The sequence below is a fragment of the Schistocerca serialis genome, chromosome 6 (assembly GCF_023864345.2).
Source record: "Schistocerca serialis cubense isolate TAMUIC-IGC-003099 chromosome 6, iqSchSeri2.2, whole genome shotgun sequence".
Taxonomy (NCBI): domain Eukaryota; kingdom Metazoa; phylum Arthropoda; class Insecta; order Orthoptera; family Acrididae; genus Schistocerca; species Schistocerca serialis.
Window position 1 is genome coordinate 483,568,777 of NC_064643.1, and position 23,392 is coordinate 483,592,168.

The 23,392-nt window shown below is 44.0% G+C and overlaps 2 protein-coding genes across 7 annotated transcripts in view; one reads left to right on the top strand and one right to left on the bottom strand.

The window, feature by feature from the left end:
- LOC126485117 (oxysterol-binding protein-related protein 9) overlaps window positions 1–23,392 on the bottom strand; it is a 520,094-nt gene that overhangs the window by 421,450 nt on the left and 75,252 nt on the right. The window lies entirely within an intron of this gene.
- LOC126485118 (elongation of very long chain fatty acids protein 4-like) overlaps window positions 1–23,392 on the top strand; it is a 112,339-nt gene that overhangs the window by 42,796 nt on the left and 46,151 nt on the right. For both annotated transcript variants that reach the window (XM_050108751.1, XM_050108752.1), the window contains one exon: window positions 9,907–10,097. In XM_050108751.1, the coding sequence (XP_049964708.1) occupies window positions 9,907–10,097 (191 nt within the window). The remainder of the gene's footprint in view (window positions 1–9,906; window positions 10,098–23,392) is intronic.

Consider the following 23,392-nt stretch of genomic DNA (forward strand, 5'->3'; position numbering starts at 1 on the left):
GTATTCAATTTCTCTGTATGCAACATGAGGATTGCTGGGCACCCAACTTTTGTGATTCTTACATCACTACCTAAAGTTCACTATGGGGCACCTCTGCCCTGGTATTTGTAAAACTATAAATATAAAAATACATCATTAACACACACACACACACATTATATATATATATATATATATATATATATATATATATATATATATAAGGTAATTATTCTTGTGTATAAAAGCCACGCAGTTGACATTAAAAATAAGTAGCTTTATTACAATTAAAATGCAGTGTCAGTTACTAAAAAATGTAGACATTTCTGGGCGTGTGCAATACTTGTAAAATCGCACTTTAGCTCACTTGAGACAGATATGAGCATCACTTCCAACGTTTTGATGGGACAGGTTCCTCAGTGTCACCAGAAATACCTTGAGTTATGGATTCAGGGTCTGTACATAGAGTTGATCCCAGATTGACCTCTTCTTTAAACAGCGAGTCAGCCTCAGCAAGTTCGTTGATTTCGTCAGCGGTTTCCCCAACATCCTTCATAACATCTTCTTCACTGTCTTCATATAAAAATTTTGGCACGTTTACACAGTTGACCCCAATACATTTCTTACAAATTGAAGAACATTTCAAACCCGCTTTTCTGCAGGAGCACGCTCCACCACAGTTCAGCTTGCACGAGCATGAAACAATGTGAAGAAGTGCTTCAGGTGCTGGATCTTGGCTCATTATAACGGGTATTGGACCGTGGTCACTGTGATTCCAGCCCCATTTCTCAGGAGGTTTCCAGTTTCCCATCCAACTTTGGACTTGTTGGTAAGTCCGCAACGAATGATGATGTGCAGCATCTTGTGTAGGTGGCAACCGTGCAAGATTCAGTTTGCTTTTTGTGGCAGACTTGGCGAATAGCTGGTACCGCAAATGGTCTAGTGTGTGGGAACTGCTGACACCTCCACTATACAATGCGATAGTAACCTGTTCTCCTGCTGTTATTATTTCTACACGGGTAGCATGTGGTTTATTGAACGTGCAAAGGGCTGAGGTTAGGTGTTCATTTTTCGCAACAATATTGCAGCACTTAATTTTTCCTTGACAAAAAAAAGCGGATGTTGTATCACATCCGCTAAAGGCGTAATGAACAGAATATAATATATTCACTGTCAAACTTGTAAGCTGCAGTGGAAAACCACTTGTCTTCTGCATTTCTTCTTCCTGGCTTTAAGAAAAATAAGTTTTCAATGCCTTGCCCCAAACCGGTCATGAGCACAAGCAGGTCAACATCTTCTCCTACAATGACAACATTTCCAAAATCTTTGGTTCTTGAAATGGCAGATGTTACAATCATAACGTCAGCATCTTCTTGTGAATGGAGCAATTCAATGCTACACTCCAGAAATTCCTTTTTAAGAAGTGTGATCAAACGCATCTTGTTTCGTTCGTTGTACAAGAACTTGTCCTGAGGGACTTTGTTCACCATCTCTGATTCAACCACAACGTCAACCGAAGAATGTTTTCTGGACCTACAAATCCTCTCAGCACTCTTTGTGCTACATTTGTCTCCCTCACATGGATACCCACCAAATACAATAGCAAATTGAGATCCAAAATGACGTTGCAGGTAAGAAACATAGCTTTGGGTTGTTGACTTGAATCAAACATTTCGAGTCCAAGTCACTTTGTGGATGAGGTACCCTCCATCAATGACAAAAATTTACTCGGTCCACCTGACTTCACATCTTCCACTGGAACGAAGGCCAAAGAATAAATACGCTTTTGTCCGCTAAAGAACAATTCCTACATACTTTTTCTTATAACTGATCATTAACGTCAATCAACTGTAGAAAATGTACGGCACCTGCATGCAGGCCGGCCGGTGTGGCCGTGCGGTTCTAAGCGCGTCAGCAGGTTCGAATCCTGCCTCGGGCATGGATGTGTGTGATGTTCTTAGGTTAGTTAGGTTTAAGTAGTTCTAAGTTCTAGGGGACTGATGACCTCAGTAGTTAAGTCCCATAGTGCTCAGAGCCATTTGAACCATTTGAACCTGCATGCAATCGTATTACATATTGTAACACAAACTTCACGCAATCCGACGTGAATGTGTTCGTAGTTACTGAATATGATCCTGTTTGTCCTGGCCCTGCAGCAGAGTGAGATGGTAAATTCCAATGAATAACATGATGAGTAATACGTTTATACACAAATAGAAACTGAAATAACAGTGTTCAAAAATTAGCTAATTTGCCACTTTGTTCGAAATTTGAAAAAAAAATGCTATTTTTTGACGTGTTGTAGCGTCTTAGATACTGGGAGTAGAAAAAAATGGTAAGAATCAAATTTGTATAGAATTTTATGCTCTTTAAAAAAGAAAATAGATGTCAAAGCGATAAGAGCAAATGAAACATATTTTGAAAAAACTGAAAAAGTCCGAAATTTTGGAAGTTTTTTGACTGTAGGAAGTTTTCCCAAGAGAAATTTTGTTGGCAAAACTTCGTTTTCTAACCTTTCCAACAATATGAACGAGTTAAAAAAATAAAATCTTCTACCCCACCTTTTGCAAGGTACAGGCTTTTTTTCTGACCGTTTCACTGGACTACTTCCCCCATCACCACGCCACGCTATCTGAGTGGGACAAGAGGGGTGAAACGGCGAATGTGCCGCATTTAACTGACAGTGCAGTCACACTGTATGCAACTTGGTTTCATATTTGTAAAGAAAGTAGATCGCAAGCTCAGTATTATGTAATTAATTTTGGCGTGATGAAGACATAACATAATTTGTATCTGGTACAAAGTGTTGGCATACAAACACAGACAATATCACACATTTTTGCACTCAGGTTGCCATGTAATTGCGAATTATTTAGTTTCAAAACGGAAAGAAGCCTTTCACCTAGACCCGTTTAGCGAAATATTTTGTCAAGTTCGCAACCTCACTGTGGAGGTGTGGGAACTCTTCCAGAGGAAATCATCATAGACCTCCTGCACAGTCTTAATGTAAAAGAAAGTGGGAATTACACTGCTCATCAATCAGTTCTATCTGTACACGCACAGCAAACGCTCTCGAAAACGTATGTACTATTGGCAATGTCGTCTAAATGTTTAGAAACCTATTCTTTTAACTCTTTCAAGGCCATGAATTCTTCAGACCTCGAATTTTCTTTAATGCCAGTGAGCTTAGGGAAGTGGATGGTGTTTTTTTGTCTGAATCTGTCACTTCAACAATCACATTTTCGTTATATACGTCCCCATAAAATCAGAAATAAGTTGTTTCTCGTATTGCGATGTCTTCCTGTCCGCCTCGATAGCTGAGTGTTCAATGCGGCAAAATGCTGTGCAGAGGGGCCCAGGTTCGATTCCCGGTTGGGTTGGAGACTTTCTCCGCTCTGGGACTGGGTGTTACGTTATCATCATATCATCCCCATGGCATGCAAGTCGCCGAAGTGGCGCCACCTAAAAAGACTTGCACCAGGCGACCGGTCTATCCGGCGGGAGGCCCTAGCCACACGACGGGATTGAACAAGGGCTCTGGAGAGCTGCAGCAGCGTAGAGCCATCTGCACCCCAGTTGGTGCTGCTCAGGCGGTGGAGGGCATTGAGGTGCTGCCAGGAGTTCCCCTTAAGCTGACAAAAATGAGGTAGCCAAGACAAGTGAGTGGACAGTCATTATGGTAAAGTTTTGGTTCTGGATGAACTGTGAGACGCTGAGAGAAATGCATGACACACGACTTCGCAGCTGAACACTGGAAGCCGTGAGCAAGAGCCCATGACTTCGCCTTGTGAATAGTTCCCTGTAGGCGCCGCTCAGCAACACCGGTACTGGAGAAGCAATACGAAATACAGAAGTCACCTGCATACAGAGAAGGGGAGACCGACAGCCCTACAGCTGCTACTAGGCTGCTGATGGCCACTAAAAATAGAGATACGCTCAATACGAAACACCCTGCGGAACGCCATTCTCCTGAATATGGGGGGAACTATGGGAGGCACCAACTTGGACACGGGAAGTACGAAGCGATAGGAACTTTTGGATAAAATCGGGAGTGGGCCCCGGAGACCCCGCTCATACAATGTGGCAAGGATATGATGTCGCCAGGTCGTGTCGCACGCTATATGTAAGTCAAAAAAAAGACGGTAACCCGATGTTTGCGTCTGGAAATGGCTGTTTGTATGGCAGACCGAGGGACACAAGATTACCAGTGGTAGAGCGACGCTGGCGAAAGCTGCCCTGACATGGAGCCAGTAGGCTACATGACTCCAGGACCCAACCCAACCGCCGACCCACCATACGTTCCAGCAGCTTATAGAGAACGTTGGTGAGACTGATCGGGTGGTATACATCCCCATCAAGTGGGTTCTGACCAGGTTTGAGCACCGGAATGATAGTGCCATCCCGCCATTGCGATGGAAAGACGACATCGCACCAGATCCAGTTGAAGATGACGAGATGTTGCTTGTAGTCGGACGAGAGATGTTTAATCATCTGATTGTGGATCCGATCTGGCCCAGGAGGTGTGTCGGGGCAATGTGAAAGGGCACTACGGAGCTCCCACTCTGTAAGTGGGGCGTTATAGGGTTCACTGTGGCGTGTTGCGAACATGATGACTTTCCATCCGCCGTTGAGGATCCTTCAACTGAAGGGTAGTTCTCCGACGCAGAGGCTCGAGCATAGTGCTTAGCAAAGTGCTTGGCAATCAGGTTGGCGTCTGTAGAGAGCACGCCATTGATGTCAACGCCACGGACACCTGTTATGGTCTGGTACCCAAAAAGACGTCTGATCTTCGTCCCTAGTTGGGAAGGTGACGTATGGCACCCAATGGTCGACACGTACCTCTCCCCACCCTCCTGTTTCCGTCGTTTTATAATCAGGCAATCAGGGGCACAGAGCCCTTTTAAGGCTAAAAGGTGCTCTAGGGAAAAGTGCCGCTTATGTCGCTGTAGAGCTCATCGACGCTCTTTAATTGCCTCAGTGACTTCCGGCGACCACCAAGAGACTGTCTTTCGCCGGGGGCACCCTAGAGAACGAGGGATCGCGTTTTTCGCCGCAGAAATTATCGATGTAGTGACCAGCTTAATCACAACATCGATGGCACCAAGTGGAGGAGATTCAACGGTAACAGCAGAGGTGAAGACTACCCAGTCTGCCTTGTTTAAAACCCATCTGGGTTGCCGTCCATGAGCATGACGCCAGGGGAGTGACAGGAAGATGGGGAAGTGGTCACTACCACACAGGCCATCATGTGCTCTCCAGCGGATAGATAGGAGTCCTGGGTTGCAAATTGATGAATCAATGGCCAAGTAACTACCATGAGCCACACTGAAATGTGTGGCAGCCCCAGTATTTAAGAGGCAGAGGTCGAGATGGGACAGTGAATTTTCGACGTCTCTGCCTCGGCCAGTAAGCATGGTGCTGCCCCAAAAGTAGGTAAGGTTTAGGGAGTTGATCAATGAGTGCAGCCAATACACTAAGGAGTACTGCACCATCTGGAGGGAAATATACGTTGCACACAGTTATTTCCTGTGCCGTTCGTATCCTGATAGCCACAGGTTCAAGACGGGTTTGATGGGGCACAGTGTCACTATAGACTGTGTTCAGAACGTTAACGCAAACTCCACCTGACATACTATTACAGTCGCTACAGTTCCTGTAATATCTCTTATAGCTGTGGAGGGCAAGGGTCCGCATTTCCGGGAACCAGGTTTCCTGGAGGGCAATGCAGAAAGCAGGTGTAAAGCTTAATAGTTGCCATAGCTCACTGGAGGATGACGTGATCGTGAGACTGGGAAGGCATGAAACACTCAATGAGGTAGTCAACGCCTCAGGGTCACCTGCTGCCACAGACTTATTTCCTGAATAGGCTTTATCCATTGTGTCTGAGGGTCTGGCGAGATCTAGGTCCTCAGCTGATGCCAGAATCTTCACCTCATCCTCAGATGCAGAGCTTGTAGACAGCTTTCGTGTGGGTGCCACTGCAATTCCCTTGGTCTTGGAGGGTCTTCTTTCTGGATTTCTCTCGCTGCTCCTTAGGTTTATCCGGCTGGGAGGGCTGCACTGATTCAGCCTCCAGGTTTGAGGATGATCGCAAAGCCCTACAACCAGCTGCTTTTGGGCACTTCAGCCCCTGGTGAGTGTCATATTTCCCATTAGCAGGAACTTGGGAAGGGAGTGACCCAAGGGACCCCTTCCTAGCGAGAGGAGCCGAAGAAGACTTATGCTTCTCCGGCTGAGAAGTGGGGATTGGTGTCCCTGATGGTTGGGGGTACAGTGCTCCAAAGGTAGGTGGTGAGGGAGCAACAGGGAGGGAAGTGCCTCCCAACATCAAGAGGCAGGTGAAGTCTTCTGGCTCAGAGCCGACTGGAACTCACAGAACTGATGGGGCTACAACTGTTCTCATAGCGGCGCCATTAGAGGAGGTCATAGCTACAAAATGTAGGTGCTAAAATTTCCTCTTGGCCTCAGTGTAGGTCAGTCAGTCCAGGATCTTGTATTCCATCACTTGACTTTCTCGCTGTGAAATCTTGCAGGCTGGTGAACAAGGGGAATGATGCTCTCCACAGTTCACACAGATGGGAGGCGGAGCACATGGAGTATTGGGATGGGATGGATGTCCACAATCTCGACATGTGATGCTGGAAGTACAGTGGGAAGACATATGGCCGAACTTCCAACACTTAAAGCACCGCGTTGGGGGAGGGATATATGGTTGACATCACAGTAGTAGACCATCACCTTTACCTTCTTACGTAACGTGTCACCCTCAGACGCCAAGATGAAGGCACTGGTGGCAACCTGATTATCCCTCAGACCCTGATGGACACACCAGATGAAATGAGCTCCTTGTCACTAAGTTGGCACACAGCTCATCGTCAGACTGCAAAAGAAGGTCCCTGTGGAATATGATACCCTGGACCATATTTAAACTCTTATGGGACGTGATAGTAACAGTAACCCCCCAACCTTTCACAAGCGAGTAATGCCCATGAATGGGCAGAGGATGCTGTTTTTATCAAGACTGACCCAGAGCGCATTTTGGACAAGCCTTCCACCTCCACAAACTTGTCCTCTAAATGCTCTACAAAAAACTGAGGCTTCATTGAGACTAAGGTGTCCCCATCAGGTCTCATACATATGAAGTACCGGGGTGAATAAGGTTTACTGCCATCCTTAGCCTGGCGTTCCTCCCACAATGTGACCAGGTAGGGGAACGAGTTATGATCATACTTCCTTGCATTGTACTGAGACTTGGAAAGCTTAGAGACTGCTGGCGTTTGATCAACAGCAAGTGATGATGTGGTACGCTTCACTGCGCATCATCTGCCCTGATGCCACCTACTCAGACCAGGCCGCCCTCCCCATGGGTGACACCCAGCCGCAGCAAAGGCCACCTGGCAGTATGGCCATTGCTGGGAGTCCCGATGTCCCAGGGCGACAGGCATCTACTCCTTGGCATATGTGGGGAGTTAATGGCACAGTCATCAGCAGAGTGATACCTGTGTAGTCAGGGGGCTACAACCAACAGGGTACTTGGTGGCCCCACCACAATGGACTGGCTACCATGCTGGGTATGAAGTACAAAGAAATCCATGGTCCTCAGTCGGCGCAGAAAACGACACTGCATAATCGGTGGAGGAAAACTCACCCAGGAAGGTGTCCTTGCCCAAGAGATGGACGATGAGGGGGACTGCAATGCCACGATGAGAAAGCGGGCAAAATATCTCGATGCACTACGGACATAATGCATCACGTAAGGATACCTCCCCAAATTGGCTCGCTCTCTGGGAAAATTTTGAAAAATGGAGGTCAAATCCTACAGGGGACCATCACATAAAGGCCGAAAGGTGAGACTCCTTTTAGTCACCTCTTATGACAGGCAGGAATATCTCGGGCCTATTCTAACCCCTGGACCCGCAGGGTGGGAGTACAGCAGGGAGACGATGACTGACAATGCACCCTGTCATGAAGTAACATCTGTGAGGCATTTGTTTGTGGACGATAACATTCCTGAAACGAAAGGGCCCTGCCCATGGTCCTGACATGAGCCCAGTGGAAAACCTCTGGGATGAGTCGATTTCACTCCAGACCACAGCACTCATCATCACTATCTTCTCTAGTTTCGTTTCTGGAAGACTGGGCTGAGATTCCTTCATAGAAAATACAGTCACCACACTGAAAGTGTCCACTGCAGAGTTCAATCCGTCATTAAGGCGAAGGTGGGCAACATCGGAAATTGACGCCCACTAAAAGGTGTCTGAATACTTTTTATCAGATGCTATATAAGCAATGGCTTGACTCACGTATGGCTGGTGTGTTTACCTGTGTGCTTGCCGTTCATCAATCTGAGCCTTGCTACTGTAGCAATCACTCACCTTGCTCGTGAATACGATTGACGACAAGGTGGACAGAGTTTTCGTTAATAGTGAACGTCGCCGAACTGTTACAGTATCGATCCGGTTGTATGCTGAAAGGTATCCTGAGCGTCGCTGTTTTGGCTAATTTTATAAAAAAAATTCAAGAAAATGGGAAGTGAAAAATAAAACATGCTAACGAAAGAAAACAAAATTAACAGCAGCAGATGATAGGAATGTGACTAGCATTTCAGCAGCGATAACATGCAATCCGAATGTCATTACAAAGCAGTTCGAATGTGTGGGTGTGATCTGCCGACAAAGTGCTCTGCAAATACAACATTAAAACGCATCCCATCCCTTCCATATTTCGATCTATGAACAGATTTCAGAATGGTGTCTACACAAACTGCTAATACTCGTAGATACGGCGTTTCCGTAGCAAGTTTGATTTACGGGTACAACATCGTTTGAAAACTTTAGTCAGATTTGCAGTCGAAAATCCACGCTAGCTAAGAAACGTGGATCAACAACGACCTTTGTCTGCCGAGACGTAATGCGAACTTTTCAGGAATTCATCACTGACTCCTTTTTTCCCATTAGGGCTCTAAACAGCCAGTACTATGTACAACAGTCCTTAGCAGGTACGCTGCTGCAGTTATTGGAAGACATGCCATAGGACATAAGGCAACAAATGTGGCGGTTGCCCTGCCCTTTCCGCACAGATAATTACATACATTCTTACCGCAATACTTGGAAATCGTTGGACCAGTCTTTGGGGAAACACGAAATGGCCTACACCCTTCCCGGGCGAACAGCTCTGGAGAATTAAAATAAGATGTTTATAAGGAAACACCGATGACTCCCGAAGACATGAAATGAAGGAAAGACGGAAGATTCGCGATTTATTTATTTATTTATCTATTGGCATTCAGGACATGCCCACTCAGGCATCTCAAGAGTGGAACGTCAGTTATGACGACATGAACATAAAGACACCACAACACCCAGTCCCCGAGCGGAGGAAATCTCCGACCCGGCCGGGAATCGAATCTGGGCCTCATCGTCTGGCAATCCACCGCAATGACCGCGCAGCTACCGAAGCGGGCGAGATCAGTGTTTAACGTCCCGTCGACAACAAGCTCACTAGAGATGGAATACAAGCTCAGATTACTTAAGGATGAGGAAGGACATAGGTCGCACCCTTTCGAAGGAACCATCCCAGCATTTGTCTTAAGCGATTAAGGGAAATCACGGGAAAAACTGAATCTGAATGATCAGACACACAAACGAACCGTCGTCCTACAGACAGGAGTCCAGTGTGCGCCAGCTCGCCCGCTAAGACGTGAGAAGGCAGAGAACACTGACCAGTGTCGCAATAAGTCCAGAAGAAATTCAACGTATACTGTTGTTTGTCCGTAACCACTTTGTAGCATGTATCCATGTTCGAGGTCAACTTTTTAAACATTCGTTCCGCTCCCACCCTGTGTGTGTGTGTGTGTGTGTGTGTGTGTGTGTGTGTGTGTGTGTGTGTACGTTGACTAGCTGACGTGTGCCTTTTGTGTGTTTGCAGACCCGCGGGTGTCGGACTGGTGGATGATGGACAGGCCGTGGCCCCTGCTGGCGCTGCTCAGTTGCTACCTGTACTTCAGCGTGGTCTGGGGGCCGCGGTACATGAGATCGCGAAAGCCCTTCGACCTGAAGCCCATGATTGTCGCCTACAACTGTTTCCAAATCGTCGCATCGTTCCTAATTTTCATTTCGGTAAGAAGCGTCTAAAAGCAGAACCTAAAAACAGTAAAGTAACTTTAACAACATTGTATTTGTGGTGCCTGTTACGGTGTCAACATGTTTGCAGCAATGAAGCGCACCTCATAAACCAAAGAACAGTAAAATACACAAAACTAGAGAGATTTGGATCGGAACAAACTATTGTAACCCCAACACAAAATAAGGAATGACGAATTGATTCTGAAGGTCTGTTAATTAATAGTGTGGCCCTACTAACAGTTAGACATGAAATGCAATACACGCAGTATGAAGTAAGACTGCTTGTAGGCAAGAAGTGGATCGACCAAGTACACTGATGAGCCAGCCAGAACATTATGACCACCGCCCATACCGAGTATGAATGCCGTGATGCGGTAAGGGAAGTGTATATGCGGAGCAGAAACGATTGCAGAATCATTCTAACGACGATACGTTCCGCAAATGGGGAAAACCACTGACATAAGCGACTTCGCCGAAGGGCAGGTATTATGACCCGGTGCCTAAAAACTAGCATTTCGGAAACGGTGCAATAGTCGGCTGTTCGCCTTTTACTGTCATTATGATCTAGGTCAGTGGTTGGATAGTGTTGAAACCACAGAAAGATATTGGGCATCCACACTTCATCACAGAATGTGAGGTCAGAGGCTTGTCTGCTCTGGAAAACAGGATGGGCGGCGATTTGTGGTAGATATGACAATAGAATACAATGATGGCACAGGGACCAATGTTACGGAGTACACCATTTAGCGTACAATGTTAAACATGGGGCTTCGCAGCAGACAACGCCTACGTGTTCCCACACTGACCCAACGACGTCGTCTATCACGTATGGCGGGAGTGGGCACTGCATCTTTCAGAGTGGACCGTAGATCTATGGAAACGTGTCGCCCGGTCAGATGAATCACGTTTACTTTTACAGGAGGTCAATAGGCCTGTTCAGATAAGCCGTCATCCACGCGAACAGCTGCTAAAAACGTGCACAATGATACAGACATATGTTCAGGGGGAGAGGAGCAGAGCAGTACTACGCTACAGCAGACATTCGTCTGGTGTTCCAGGAGACCTATGGTAGTAATCGCAGGCACCATTGCAGCTGTCAACTACATGAACATTACTGCGGATGACCTCCATACAGTCATGCTTGATGCCTTCCCCGAAGGCGATGGTAGCTTCCAGCAGCATAATCGCCCTTGAGTATTGGGGCAAGGAGGGTACCACCCCACTCTGCATTGTTGCCAGATGTAGCCAAGATAGAGGCGATGACGTCATCCAAGATGGCTGCGTGTAGAGTTGGCAGCAGCGCATGACATCATCCAAAATGGCAGAGATGACGTCGTCCAAGATAGCAGCTTTTGACGGGGAGGTTAAATTTTGGCAGGAAGAGCGGCTTTTGATAGGGAGGTTGAATTTTAGCACAAAGATCGGTCAATTGGGCTACCTCCGCTAACCTACCCCCCCCCCCATGAAATGGCGGGAAGTTCAGATTCCATCAGGATAATGCAACACACCTAAGAAAAATAGTGGGAAAGTCACCTGACTGCCACCTTTTCCTAGGGATTGGCGGGGAGAGAACTCGTCCTGTGCGGGACGTAGTCTTTATTATTTTGCATGCACTATTTTATTTAAACAATTAGAGGCACTACCACCATCCAGTGTGGTCTTCAAGGGGCCTGACCTAGTACACAGTACTACCACCAGAGGGTGCTGTCATCCCTCCTGTGATGTAATCCAAGATGGTGGGGGGAAATAGCGGGAAACAGTGTGGTCGCCATGGGGTCCAGACTCCAACTGACCTAATACACAGTACCACTGGCAGAGGACGCTGTCATCCGTGACGTAATCCAAGATGGCCGCCATGATGTCAGCTAATGATGCAAGTACCGTTTCGGCAGAAAATTTGAATTTGAGTAGCTGTAAAATGAAAAAAAAATGTACTGAAATGGAAAGAAAAGACTTATCAATTGTTAATTCTCAAGACATCAGTACAAGGACAATAAAAAGCTCCATTAACATCACTAGATTCTCTTCCTCTCTAAATGTCTCATTTCCCAATTCAGGAACCAAAACCTCATTTAAGGATGTAAACTCTCTGTTAAAACAACTGATCCCGTTTGAAGCATCCTCAGTGTAAAGTGGCTGGCTGATGCATTTTGAGCTAATCAGTACAGGCACAGAGGACGGTTGTCCGGCATATCTGACTTTAACGCCACGTCTCCTGCGGTGTATACACACTGCAACGGACGCAGCTGTCTGCGCTGCTATCAAACACCGGTACGGTGCTCAGATGTCTTCGACCTTCAACAAGGAATAAGTATCGATCCTTGCTTCGCTGCACCACGAACGGACCATTCACACGCGGAACGACACGGAAAGCTCCGCTGCTGCTTTAGACTAGTCACTAGGTTCCCTCAGCAGCCTAGGTTCATTTTGATACTGGCCAACGACAAATTATCGAGGTACTAAATTGTCTGTACAGCGAAACAGACGACACTGTCACAGACGCGCACTAGACAGAAGCGCGCGTGCACCTGTGCTGTCTTTCACATACATTTCATTGGAGCAAGTAAGCGAACAAAGATAACAGTTTCAGTCATTTTGTCACTGAAATCGTTATACAGGCAAGCACTAGATCAGTTTGACAACGGAGGGGGGGCGAGAGAGAGGGGGGGGAGGGGAGGGGACGGATGGAGGGGTGGGGTGGGGGAGGGGGAGGAGGAGGAGGAGTCCGTGTTGAAGGAACCGTCCAGGCATTAAATGCAAGCTATTTACGATATTATTGTTTATTTCCTCCTACTCACACTAGTCATATTACATTGTACATGCACTTGTAGAGGAAATAATAGTGTGTTCTGCAGCGTATGATACATACTGCAACTAATATGGTAATTTTCGTAATGGCAATGTGATAAACAGAATAGTTTAATGTTTCGTTAACCGTATAAATTCCAAATCAGCTTAGCTGGAGAATTTTGGATTCACCACCTCCTGGGTCCGTGTTTACCTTTCATTTAACCGCTGAAGCAGTAGTACCGCACAGCATTAAACGCCGCAGGATCTTTACACTCGATCCCCGGCAAATTTAACAGAAGTCAGAGTTTGACAGTTGCTACAGTATCCAAAGTCGATCCAATTTTCTTCAAATTGGTGTCTGTCGCTCCGGTTTTTGTACTTGAATCTGAATATCCTTTTATTTCGTCTTCTAGATTGATGTACAGTTTCTTTTTGGTAGCCATGTTCAGCTGTCTGTAATATATACCATTCACTTGAAAATGACTACACAACTGAAAATGTGCACTGGTGAGCAATCGAAATAAAAGGATATTCTAATGCAAGTTATGACAGCCACAGCGGCATATTACTGCTATTCTTAAAAAAAAAAAAAAAAAAAATTTTAACTGCGTCTGCATCCACTGAGACAGACAAATTGTTAACCACAGGATACCGCCTCAGAGTGAGACACGAATTAAAACAAATCCTTTTTCCGTCTATTTGAAATAAAATATTCTATTCCACTAGAGCATTTTCGACCGTTGTATTTTCAAGTGCACTTTAACACTTGCTCCATATGCACAGTAGTAACACGTCGTACATATCGCTACAAAGAATGACACGACAGAATACTTCCAAAAAAGCGGCATTCCAAATCGCCGTAATCAAGACCAAAAAGCATAGGTCCAAGTAACCGTACATTCATTCAAGTATGCCAAGAATGACAATGAAGTACAACTACAGCAAAACTTCAATGGATGCGTTCTTGCGATACACTTGATTGACCAGCATGTAAAGCATCGTAATCGTCTTCCGTGACAAATTCCAACTTCTTTTACAAGACGTTGCAATTGCGAATCGTAAATGGGAGAGACGAACTGCATCAGAAGCAATAGTTTCTTTTAAAGGCACAGTCTTTAAAAAGCAAAGCTACAGTTTTTGTTCTACTGCATCTTTTCTAATTTCTCAAGGATAAGAGCATCGTTCAATTATGTTGGTATGAATAGCAGAATATTCAACCTCGCAACAGTCAGAGAGAATTTTTATATCTGGCAAAGGAAACAGATGTTTATGTTTAAAACTGTCATTAATGTGATTCCTACTGAAAGACGAACTCAGTACAAAAGTTCATGTTCGAAGTTGCAGAAAGTTCACGTCCATATCCTGAAACAATTGTTCGTCCCAGAATAATCACTCTATGGACTCACTGTGACTTCTGTTGCTCTGTAGGTGGAAAAATCTTGTCGATTCGTGGCACTTGTGTTGCTGAAGCCTTTATTCCCTTGGTGTACGGCAAACTCATTGATTGAACATAATCTCACTGAATAACTGCTTCCTGCCTTTTATAACGGTGGTATTAGCGCTTTTAGACTACGCCCCGAGATGCTGACGTATGCCGAATTAAATTCTTTTTTATGTCCGAAGCGATCTGCGACTTGTTGAGTTAGTACACAAATTTCCAAGTTTTTTCACACAAATTTTGTCTTCAGTAGTGATATAGTACGTCCAGATGTCTCGAATTTGTTTCCAACTTCTTCATAAACGAAATGTATTACACGAACCTATAACTGGACGAATCTTCTGACATCGAATCAGGTAGTGTGAAGGCAGAAATCAAACAGCTTCCTGCATATTTAACAAACAACTGAGCATTGGAACTGAAATTTACAATTTTTCCCAGAGCGAACAAGTCCCTGATCTTTATATTAACGTTTAAAATGAATTATGTCTATCTCTTCACGTAAACAAATATGGCTGTATACTTCTAGGAACCAGAAGGAATGTTGAATTTTTAAGGCAGGAGGTTAGTATATTGTATACGTTTCTCTTAAATCCTTGTCCGAATATACTGGTTCTTTGTAATAACTTTGTCTTCCTCGGTACAGCCTGGGTAAAACGGACAACTCCTTCCGCTATTTTCCTTCAGCCAATGCAGGGTCCATCTGCGATAGCTTCGCTATCGATGTCAAAGAAAAGAAGTATATGTTTACTGAAAGTACTCTTAGAATACAGAAAGTACCAGAAAAGAAAACCTGCTACTTTACCGTCTAGTGAATGAAGCAGATACCAAATTTCACAGTATCGCACCGAAATAGTTTAGGATATTGTAAATGAAACTAGAATAACGCTACAAATATCGGCATTCGAATTTTAGTGAAACTGTAAAATCAAATGAAAGAATTTCCTAAAAGTCAGTGCGTTTTATTGTTTGAGACTGTCATTAACACTTAAAACTAACGTTGCAATTTAAGAGAAAAATTAAGTTCATGGAATAGAACGTAGAGCGCTTAGAGCGCTACCTCTTAGTTTGCCTTTAGGGAAATAAATCGAGGCGACCTGGTCCTTCATGCTCGCTTGAGATAATCAGCGTTTGACAGCCAGAGTTCTCTTGTTCTTCAGCGTAGTGTACTTTGAGACAGCTACGTTTATTCCCGGCAGATGTTTGTGTTTTCTAGACGTCAGCGAACCTGCACAGAACGATACGGCCCTGAAATTATTATGGCCGAGGTTATATCGTGCATTGCCAGGCGAGTCCGCAGTCACGCTACTACTGCATAATTCGACAAGGAAATAGTTCCCCCGCCCTTCGCTCGATACTGCTGCCGTATGAACTGATTGCAGTTTCCCTGCAGTTGTCAAAACACTCATCAGAGGGCGTAAAAAAAGAAACAGAGCGAAATGGCGTGGTAGATCGGTGCGCATCTTGTCGTAACCAAATGTACAGAACTTTATTGGCTGCATATGAATGAAAGACTGAATAATAATTCAGTTATGAGGAGGTGCGGGAGTAGCGTTGCAAATTTAAACTGAAAGGCAATAAAGCCAAAGAATTCATATATTTTTAGCAGTATAACGACACAGAAGGTCCAATTACACCACCATAGTGTTTTATTAAAAGACCACTGGCTCTATTTCAGCAAGGACAGACAATCTGCTCCTATGTTGGTGATGGGTCCGTAACAATGTTTAGATGACCGGACTAAGCGAATCTACGCTTGGAAACCTCGAGCATGATGGGAGAACATTACCCGCGTTGGTCTCTTGATAAATGAAGTCACATTTTATCGTTTATCAAATTCCTCAAATCACGGTTGTTAACTTTTTTTTTCTTCATTCATCACTACATTATAGATGAAGTAGGTTGATGACACATGAGAGAAAGGAAGAGACGAGAAAGCATTAGTAATTCGATTTCCTGACAGGTTAATGGTGCATTCCATTTAAAAAGCGAGCTATGTCTGCGAAGCGTCACTTGCCTGTTGCCTTGTTCTGGTTAACTTGGACTGACACTATCACCGGGAAGTCTGACTTATCTCCTCCTGAAATTACTACAGCGATGTTTGTGTAAGAGACACTCAACAGAAAGTGAGACAGATAAGAAAGTAATTAAACTATTTATTACTTCAAAAGTAATCGTCGTAATTGATAATGAAATTATCCCACTGTAAGAAAAGACCAAGTGCCTTCATGGAAATAGTTTGTGGTTGCAGGGTGAACCATGATTGTACACCTCTTCGTCCGAAGCAAATCAACGGCCACGAATGTCTTCTTTCGGGGCTCAAAAAATACGGAAATCCCGTTGGGGATGGATCGGGACTGTATGAGGGCTGCATCAGGGCTTCCCATCCAAATTTTCGCAGTATATATGAAAAACAGGTACGCCAGTTCCAGGAAAGTCAAGGTGAACTTTTTCTTTGCCTGAAAGGGCTCGCAGCTCATTGACTTGTAGAACATAGCGCCACAATCAACACACAATGAAACAAGATCACTTTGCACAAACTGAAGCGCGCTATTAAGTCTAAACGTTGACGGAAGACATAACTCTGTTGCAGAATAATGCCCGCCCACAAATTGACAAATTTGTTTCGACTACGGTGTAGAACTCTCGCTGGGAAGCCCTTACACACACTGCGTGCAGTCCCGATCTCTCTCCATGGGATTTACATATTTTTGGAATCCTGAAGAAAGACATTCGAGGTCCCTGACTTGCTTCGGACGAAGCTGTACATGTCTGAATACAACATGGTTCAGTCTACAACAGAAAACACTTTTCCATGAAGATACTGACTGTCTTGTCTCGCAGCGGGATAAATGTATTAAAAGTTATGGTGATTACTTTTGAAATTATAAACAGTATGCTTTCCATCTGTCAGGTTGTAATTTGATCGTTCCTTCACAGATACGTACTACTTGCGCAGAACCAGAAGTTTCACTCTACGTCAATCCTACCCACAGCACTCCATCCCATAAACTTCGCCCAAAGGCACTGTTTTCTTACGCGGAAGTTTCTAATTTCGACGTGTCTAGCGATTACTCTGCGGTATATCGGCACGGTCGTGAGCTGATGCCTTGACACGATTCGTTCTGATTCAGGTCTTATGGCTTTAATTATGCGGAGCTGCATCCTCAGAATGTTTTACAGTAAACTCAGTCCTGTTCCGTAGCGTCCTAGTTACAACGTCGGGCATAGAAGTTTCCTGTCGCCGTTGCACATCGCTGCCCGGGGCGTGTCGTGTTACGCGTCTTGCATGGCGGACAACTGCGGCTCTCAGTGTGTTTGCAAGAATCCACAACATTTCACGTCCATTTAGACCTCAATATGAAGACATTACACTAATTTACTTCGGGCCCAGATTCTTGAGTAAGTGCCTTGCAAATCAACGTGATCTAACAAAACCGACATTCTTTACCCACGTATTTTCATACTACATGCCCACACACGCCTCTTTCGTTATCAATATGACTTGAGTTAGGTTCCTCTGCGGAGTCAGTACACGAATACTCTTCGTCGTCAAGCCCTTCTCAAGATGGAATCTCAGATACCAACAAACCTGTTCTAAATTGCTAGAGAGATTATTTGGTGTGTTAGCTGGATGCAGAGCTTTAGCGTTTATGTACACATACATACGGTAACTTTTCAGTGTGAATTAAAATTCAAAAATGTAGTGCTAAAAGAACTCATTCTTTCCGCAAACCAATTTTACGGAGCTATGGTTGGTTTTCTGTAGCTCACAACGACACAGCAAAAGAAAGGAAAACTAAGTAATTCATGCGTACAATGATCAAATTAAAAAGATTTCATAGAGCTGCTTCGTCTGAACGAAGCACGTTTGCAACTAAGTGTACGAAAATTGTGGCTCGTTAACCAAGCGAATGAGTGTAACAAGTTTGGAGACACGGTACTGCATCCGGGCCAGCGTAGCTGCTAGGCCAATGACTTCGAGCAAGGGCTTGCTTTCCCTTGTAAGTGAGCTTTCCATAACCGCACATGGTTGGCTGTTCCAGCCACAGGAGGTTTACGAAAGTAGTACCTATAAACTAAAAACTTTGGGTATAATTACTAACTAAACCGTCAGGCGAACGAGAAAATGGAAGTACAATTTTCGTCACTAAGTTGCCTGTACTTCCCAGTAAATTTCGTTTGCAACTGTACTCTGTAGCTACATGGAACTATCATTAATAGAACATCTACAATCGTCCAAACACCAGGACAATTAGGACATTGGGAAAGGGGGGGGGGGGGGGGGAGGAAGAGAGTTTCAGTCAGTTCTACATTGTAATCTGGGAACACACTTTCGAGTAATTCAACGGACCGACTACACTAAGTAACTGACGTAGTATTCCTTTCCGAAAACTTTAATATCCTTTCTTGGTTATGTTTTTTTATTTAGAAAAGCCGACTATAAGAAACTTGTACGAGGAAGGTTTCACGGACCCATGCGATGAGAATTCGTTTGCGAACAAAATAAAATTATCAACATTCACCTCATTGTCACCAGATACAAGGGACAGGTCTTTAACTATGTTGCAGTGTCCTTTCCGAAAACAAGAAACAATCGAAATATGTAGCGCAACGATTGGCAAATCACACGTAACATATATAGCAAGCTGGCTGGTCCTTGCTCCCGAGAAGGTGGCGAAGTGCAGAAGGGTAGTGCCCTACTGTCAACTGTGTTAAGAGTCACTTCTGTTCCTGTATCTGACTGGAGCGTTGTCCGCCAAAGCAAAACTAGTTTGTTATTTTGTATATCTAATCACTCATTTTCTTCTCAACTCCTCATTTCTCGTAACAATAAGATAAAAGGACCCACTGGAACGGACCATAACAGTACATTGTTATCGTTGCGTTCTTCTGATGTTGCCGTGTAATCTTTCTTACTGCCTTTGATTCCCATTTGGCTTGATATCTAGCAGAATGACACCAGCTTTCCTGTGTGTTTTTACGTGTGAAGCTCATGCATGACCCGTTTAGCAAGGAGTTCGAATGGCGCCAAAGCAGATAAGGGTGCCAGGGCAGGTGAAATTATTTCTATGGTCGCAACACATTTCTTCCAGTGCCTTTAGATCATATAAAGCTCCGTCAAAGCCGTGACATTCGCCTGGAACTCGAATCCTGGACAATCTGACATAAGACGGCAGAGCAGCGAGTAATGTCTACTTGCGTTGATGTGTTGTTGTTGTGGTCTTCAGTCCTGAGACTGGTTTGATGCAGCTCTCCATGCTACTCTATCCCGTGCCAGCTTCTTCATCTCCCAGTACTTACTGCAACCTACATCCTTCTGAATCTGCTTAGTGTATTCATCTCTTGGTCTCCCTCTACGATTTTTACCCTCCACGCTGCCCTCCAATGCTAAATTTGTGATCGCTTGATGCCTCAGAACATGTCCTACCAACCGATCCCTTCTTCTAGTCAAGTTGTGCCACAAACTTCTCTTCTCCCCAATCCTATTCAACACCTCCTCATTACTTATGTGATCTACCCATCTAATCTTCAGCATTCTTCTGTAGCACCACATTTCGAAAGCTTCTATTCTCTTCTTGTCCAAACTATTTATCGTCCATGTTTCACTTCCATACATGGCTACACTCCATACAGATACTTTCAGAAACGACTTCCTGACACTTAAATCTATACTTAATGTTAACAAATTTCTCTTCTTCAGAAACTCTTTCCTTGCCATTGCCAGTCTACATTTTATATCCTCTCTACTTCGGCCATCATCAATTATTTTTCTCCCCAAATAGCAAAACTCATTTACTACTTTAAGTGCCTCATTTCCTAATCTAATTCCCTCAGCATCACCCGACTTAATTCGACTGCATTCCATTATCCTCGTTTTGCTTTTGTTGATGTTCATCTTATACTCTCCTTTCAAGACACTATCCATTCCGTTCAACTGCTCTTCCAAGTCCTTTGCGTTGGTGCGTCAATATAAATAACTTTGCAATCAGCGCTGAAAGTGATATGAATTATTTCTCATATTATTCATCGCATTAAATATGAAGTACTTTGAGCTAAAACTAAGATGTAAAACATTAAGAATACCTTTTAGTTTCAACAAAACACAGTACATGAAAACGTATTTTCCACTGATACTGAGGCTACGAGAAAACTGCACTGTTCCGTAATTAAGAAGGGTGGGCGGAAAATGCGTAACCTCTCTTGGAGAAAATAACCACGGCAAGTTATTAAAACAAACAGAAATTCGTCAAAATAGGATGGATGACCAAAACATGTTACAGGATCAATTTATATGCCAAATAGTAAAAGTTTAAAAGCTTATGCCAAAAATTTCTACTCTACCGTTGACAGTTATTGTACTGGACATTTTACAGTTAGTGATGATGTATAACAGTCAAAACGTATTATGGTCACAAATAATGCAACAGACCTGTAAATGCGCGCAGAAGACATTCATTTCTCTTGCTTTGGTGAATCATAGGTAGTAAAAAATGAGAACAATTACGTGTAATTTGAGATTTGAAATAGTATGGGCACCTGTTTTAAATTGATTAATTACTTAGTAACGAACTTACAGTGCAGAAGTGAAGTGTCCGAAACTATCAACCGTATCCTTCTTCAGAATGTTTTAAATCTAAAATGTAAGTACCAAGAAAATAGGGTCGAACACTTAGAAGTCCTCAGAAATGAATTCCTATTTGCAACAGAGAATCAGGATACTGTACACGTAGTCATAAAAAGGGAGTAGTAGTTTTACGTTAACTAATGATGGCATTGCTGTGGGGAGCATCTGTATCACCAAGCGGCCAAAACTATCTTGCGTTCTCAGTTGCAGGTTGCTTGTCGACCGCTTTTTAGGGCAACCACCTCGAGAGGATTAACCAAGCATAGGATTAAAGCGAACCATACACTGTCAAGGATAAGATACACGGTAGGGAGGGGGGAAGAGATGATGGGGAGAGAGGGAGAGGGAAGGTTCTCAACGATTAGAGAGGCACAGAGCTTTCCACGAGACTTGAGGAAAGGCGGTTAGCAGTACGAAAATGTTAGCGCGTCCAACGCATCAGGAACAATGAACTACTGACATCACGCTCTTACGAAATTGTCGCAATTATCTCAATAACAACAGCTCCCTCTCTCCATGACCTAGACTATTTTCCCTAAGCAATAAATATTGTCTTCCGATGCGGCTGATATTAGTTAAGCTAAGAAATATCTGTGCTTGCTCAAGTTGATACAAACCGTAGTTGCAAGACTGCGTGATAAAAGGCTCCATCACTAACATACATTTGAAAATGTATGAGATGTTATTACCTCATACGCTATGGGTAATAAAACGAAAGGCATTCCTTTGCTGTGTACATCACCAAAGCCCAAGCTGTTGCGATGATTTTTACATGGCGTAGATGTGAATCTGTTGATTTAACACGCTCTAATCCTCTAAGTCAAAGAGTAGCCATTTTTCCACTGGCGAAAGTGTGGAGGAAGGAAAGTGCGAGGAACTGAAGCCGCGACGGCTGCCGCACTCCTTATGTAGAGTTGAACGCCCACGCCGTAAGACTGCTTTGCAGGACGGGAGCTGAAGGTCGTGCATAGGTTTCAAGTGCGGCTTGAAAACAGCGGCGAGCTACAATATTATTAGTATTTTCTCGCAGTGAACGTGGTGGCGCTGTGATAGACACATCTGACTCAGGAGACGAGGGGGTCCAAATCATCGTCCAGCAACGAATGTTTTGCTTTTCCGTGGTATCCCCAAATCGCTTAAGGTGAGTGCTGTGAAGAGTCTCTTGAAGCAATACATTTTATTTGGAACCTGTCGTACACGACAGTTGTGCGCTTATCATTCTTCATAAGTAGAAAAGCTGAGTACCACTGAAAACTCAGGCCTCATTACTGCGATTTCAACCTACCTTCAGCACCCTTTGCAGTCCATATACCGTCCTGAACACACCACTCAGCAAAACGTCTACTCATAAAAAAGTTTTGGAACAGTATAAGTAAAGGAAATCAAGCACAAGATAATATAACAGAATGCTGTAAATGCCAAAAACAACAAAGAATTAATGGGACAAACATTGGAACACGATCCTCATTTTAAAAAGAGGCACAACTTCATTTCTAGAATTCGTTTGTAGTGTTCATGTTATGAATTAAGCAAGATAAAGCTATTAAGCTGCAACAGAAACCTGCTCTACTATGTTGGAAGACTACTATCTTTCATAATGCACTTGTAATATGTAGCTGCTGTACTCTGAACGACTACAGACTAATCACTCAACATCAATTTTACTAGCCCCAATAATACAGATAGTTCAGATTCTTTTCCTTTATTTTTATAGTCATCTTTGAAGATACATTGAAGTAACATTCCTATGACAGTTTCCGAAGTTTTCTTGCTTCAGCTACCTACTTATCATAAAAAAACTAAACTCCGTTCGAACAGGGCTAGGAAGCTTCCAACGTTACCGACCGACCGCCGTGTCATCCCCTATCTACAGGCGTCACTGGATGCGGATATGGAGGATCATGTGGTCAGCACACTGCTCTCCTGGCCGTTGTCAGTTTTCGTGATCTGAGCGGCTACTTCTTAGTCAAGAAGCTTCTCAATTGGCCTCAACTATGCCTGAGAGCACCCCGGTTGGCAACAGCGCTCGACAGACCCGGACGGTCACCCATCTACGTGCTAGTCAAACCGACACTGCTTAACTTCGGTGATCTGACGGGAACCAGTGTTATCGCTGCGACAAGGCCGTTGGCATGTGTCAACTAAGCGTTTATGAAAAGTCCTGTACCCAATCTTCGATCAGAAACTATGATTTATTCCTTCTTATTAGGTAGTGATAGTCTTAGATGGTATTTCACTGATAGATGCATGTGTACAACAGTTCAAATTATGATCGTTATCTCAGTCACAGCTTGTTGAACACTAAGAGAGAATCTGGACAGTAATATACGGAAATCTATCGCTGTATCTTACGTCAAGATTACACTGTACAGTGAACAGTTTCAATACTCTCTCTTACGCAATTACTAAATTACGAAAACCTATTTTGTTGAA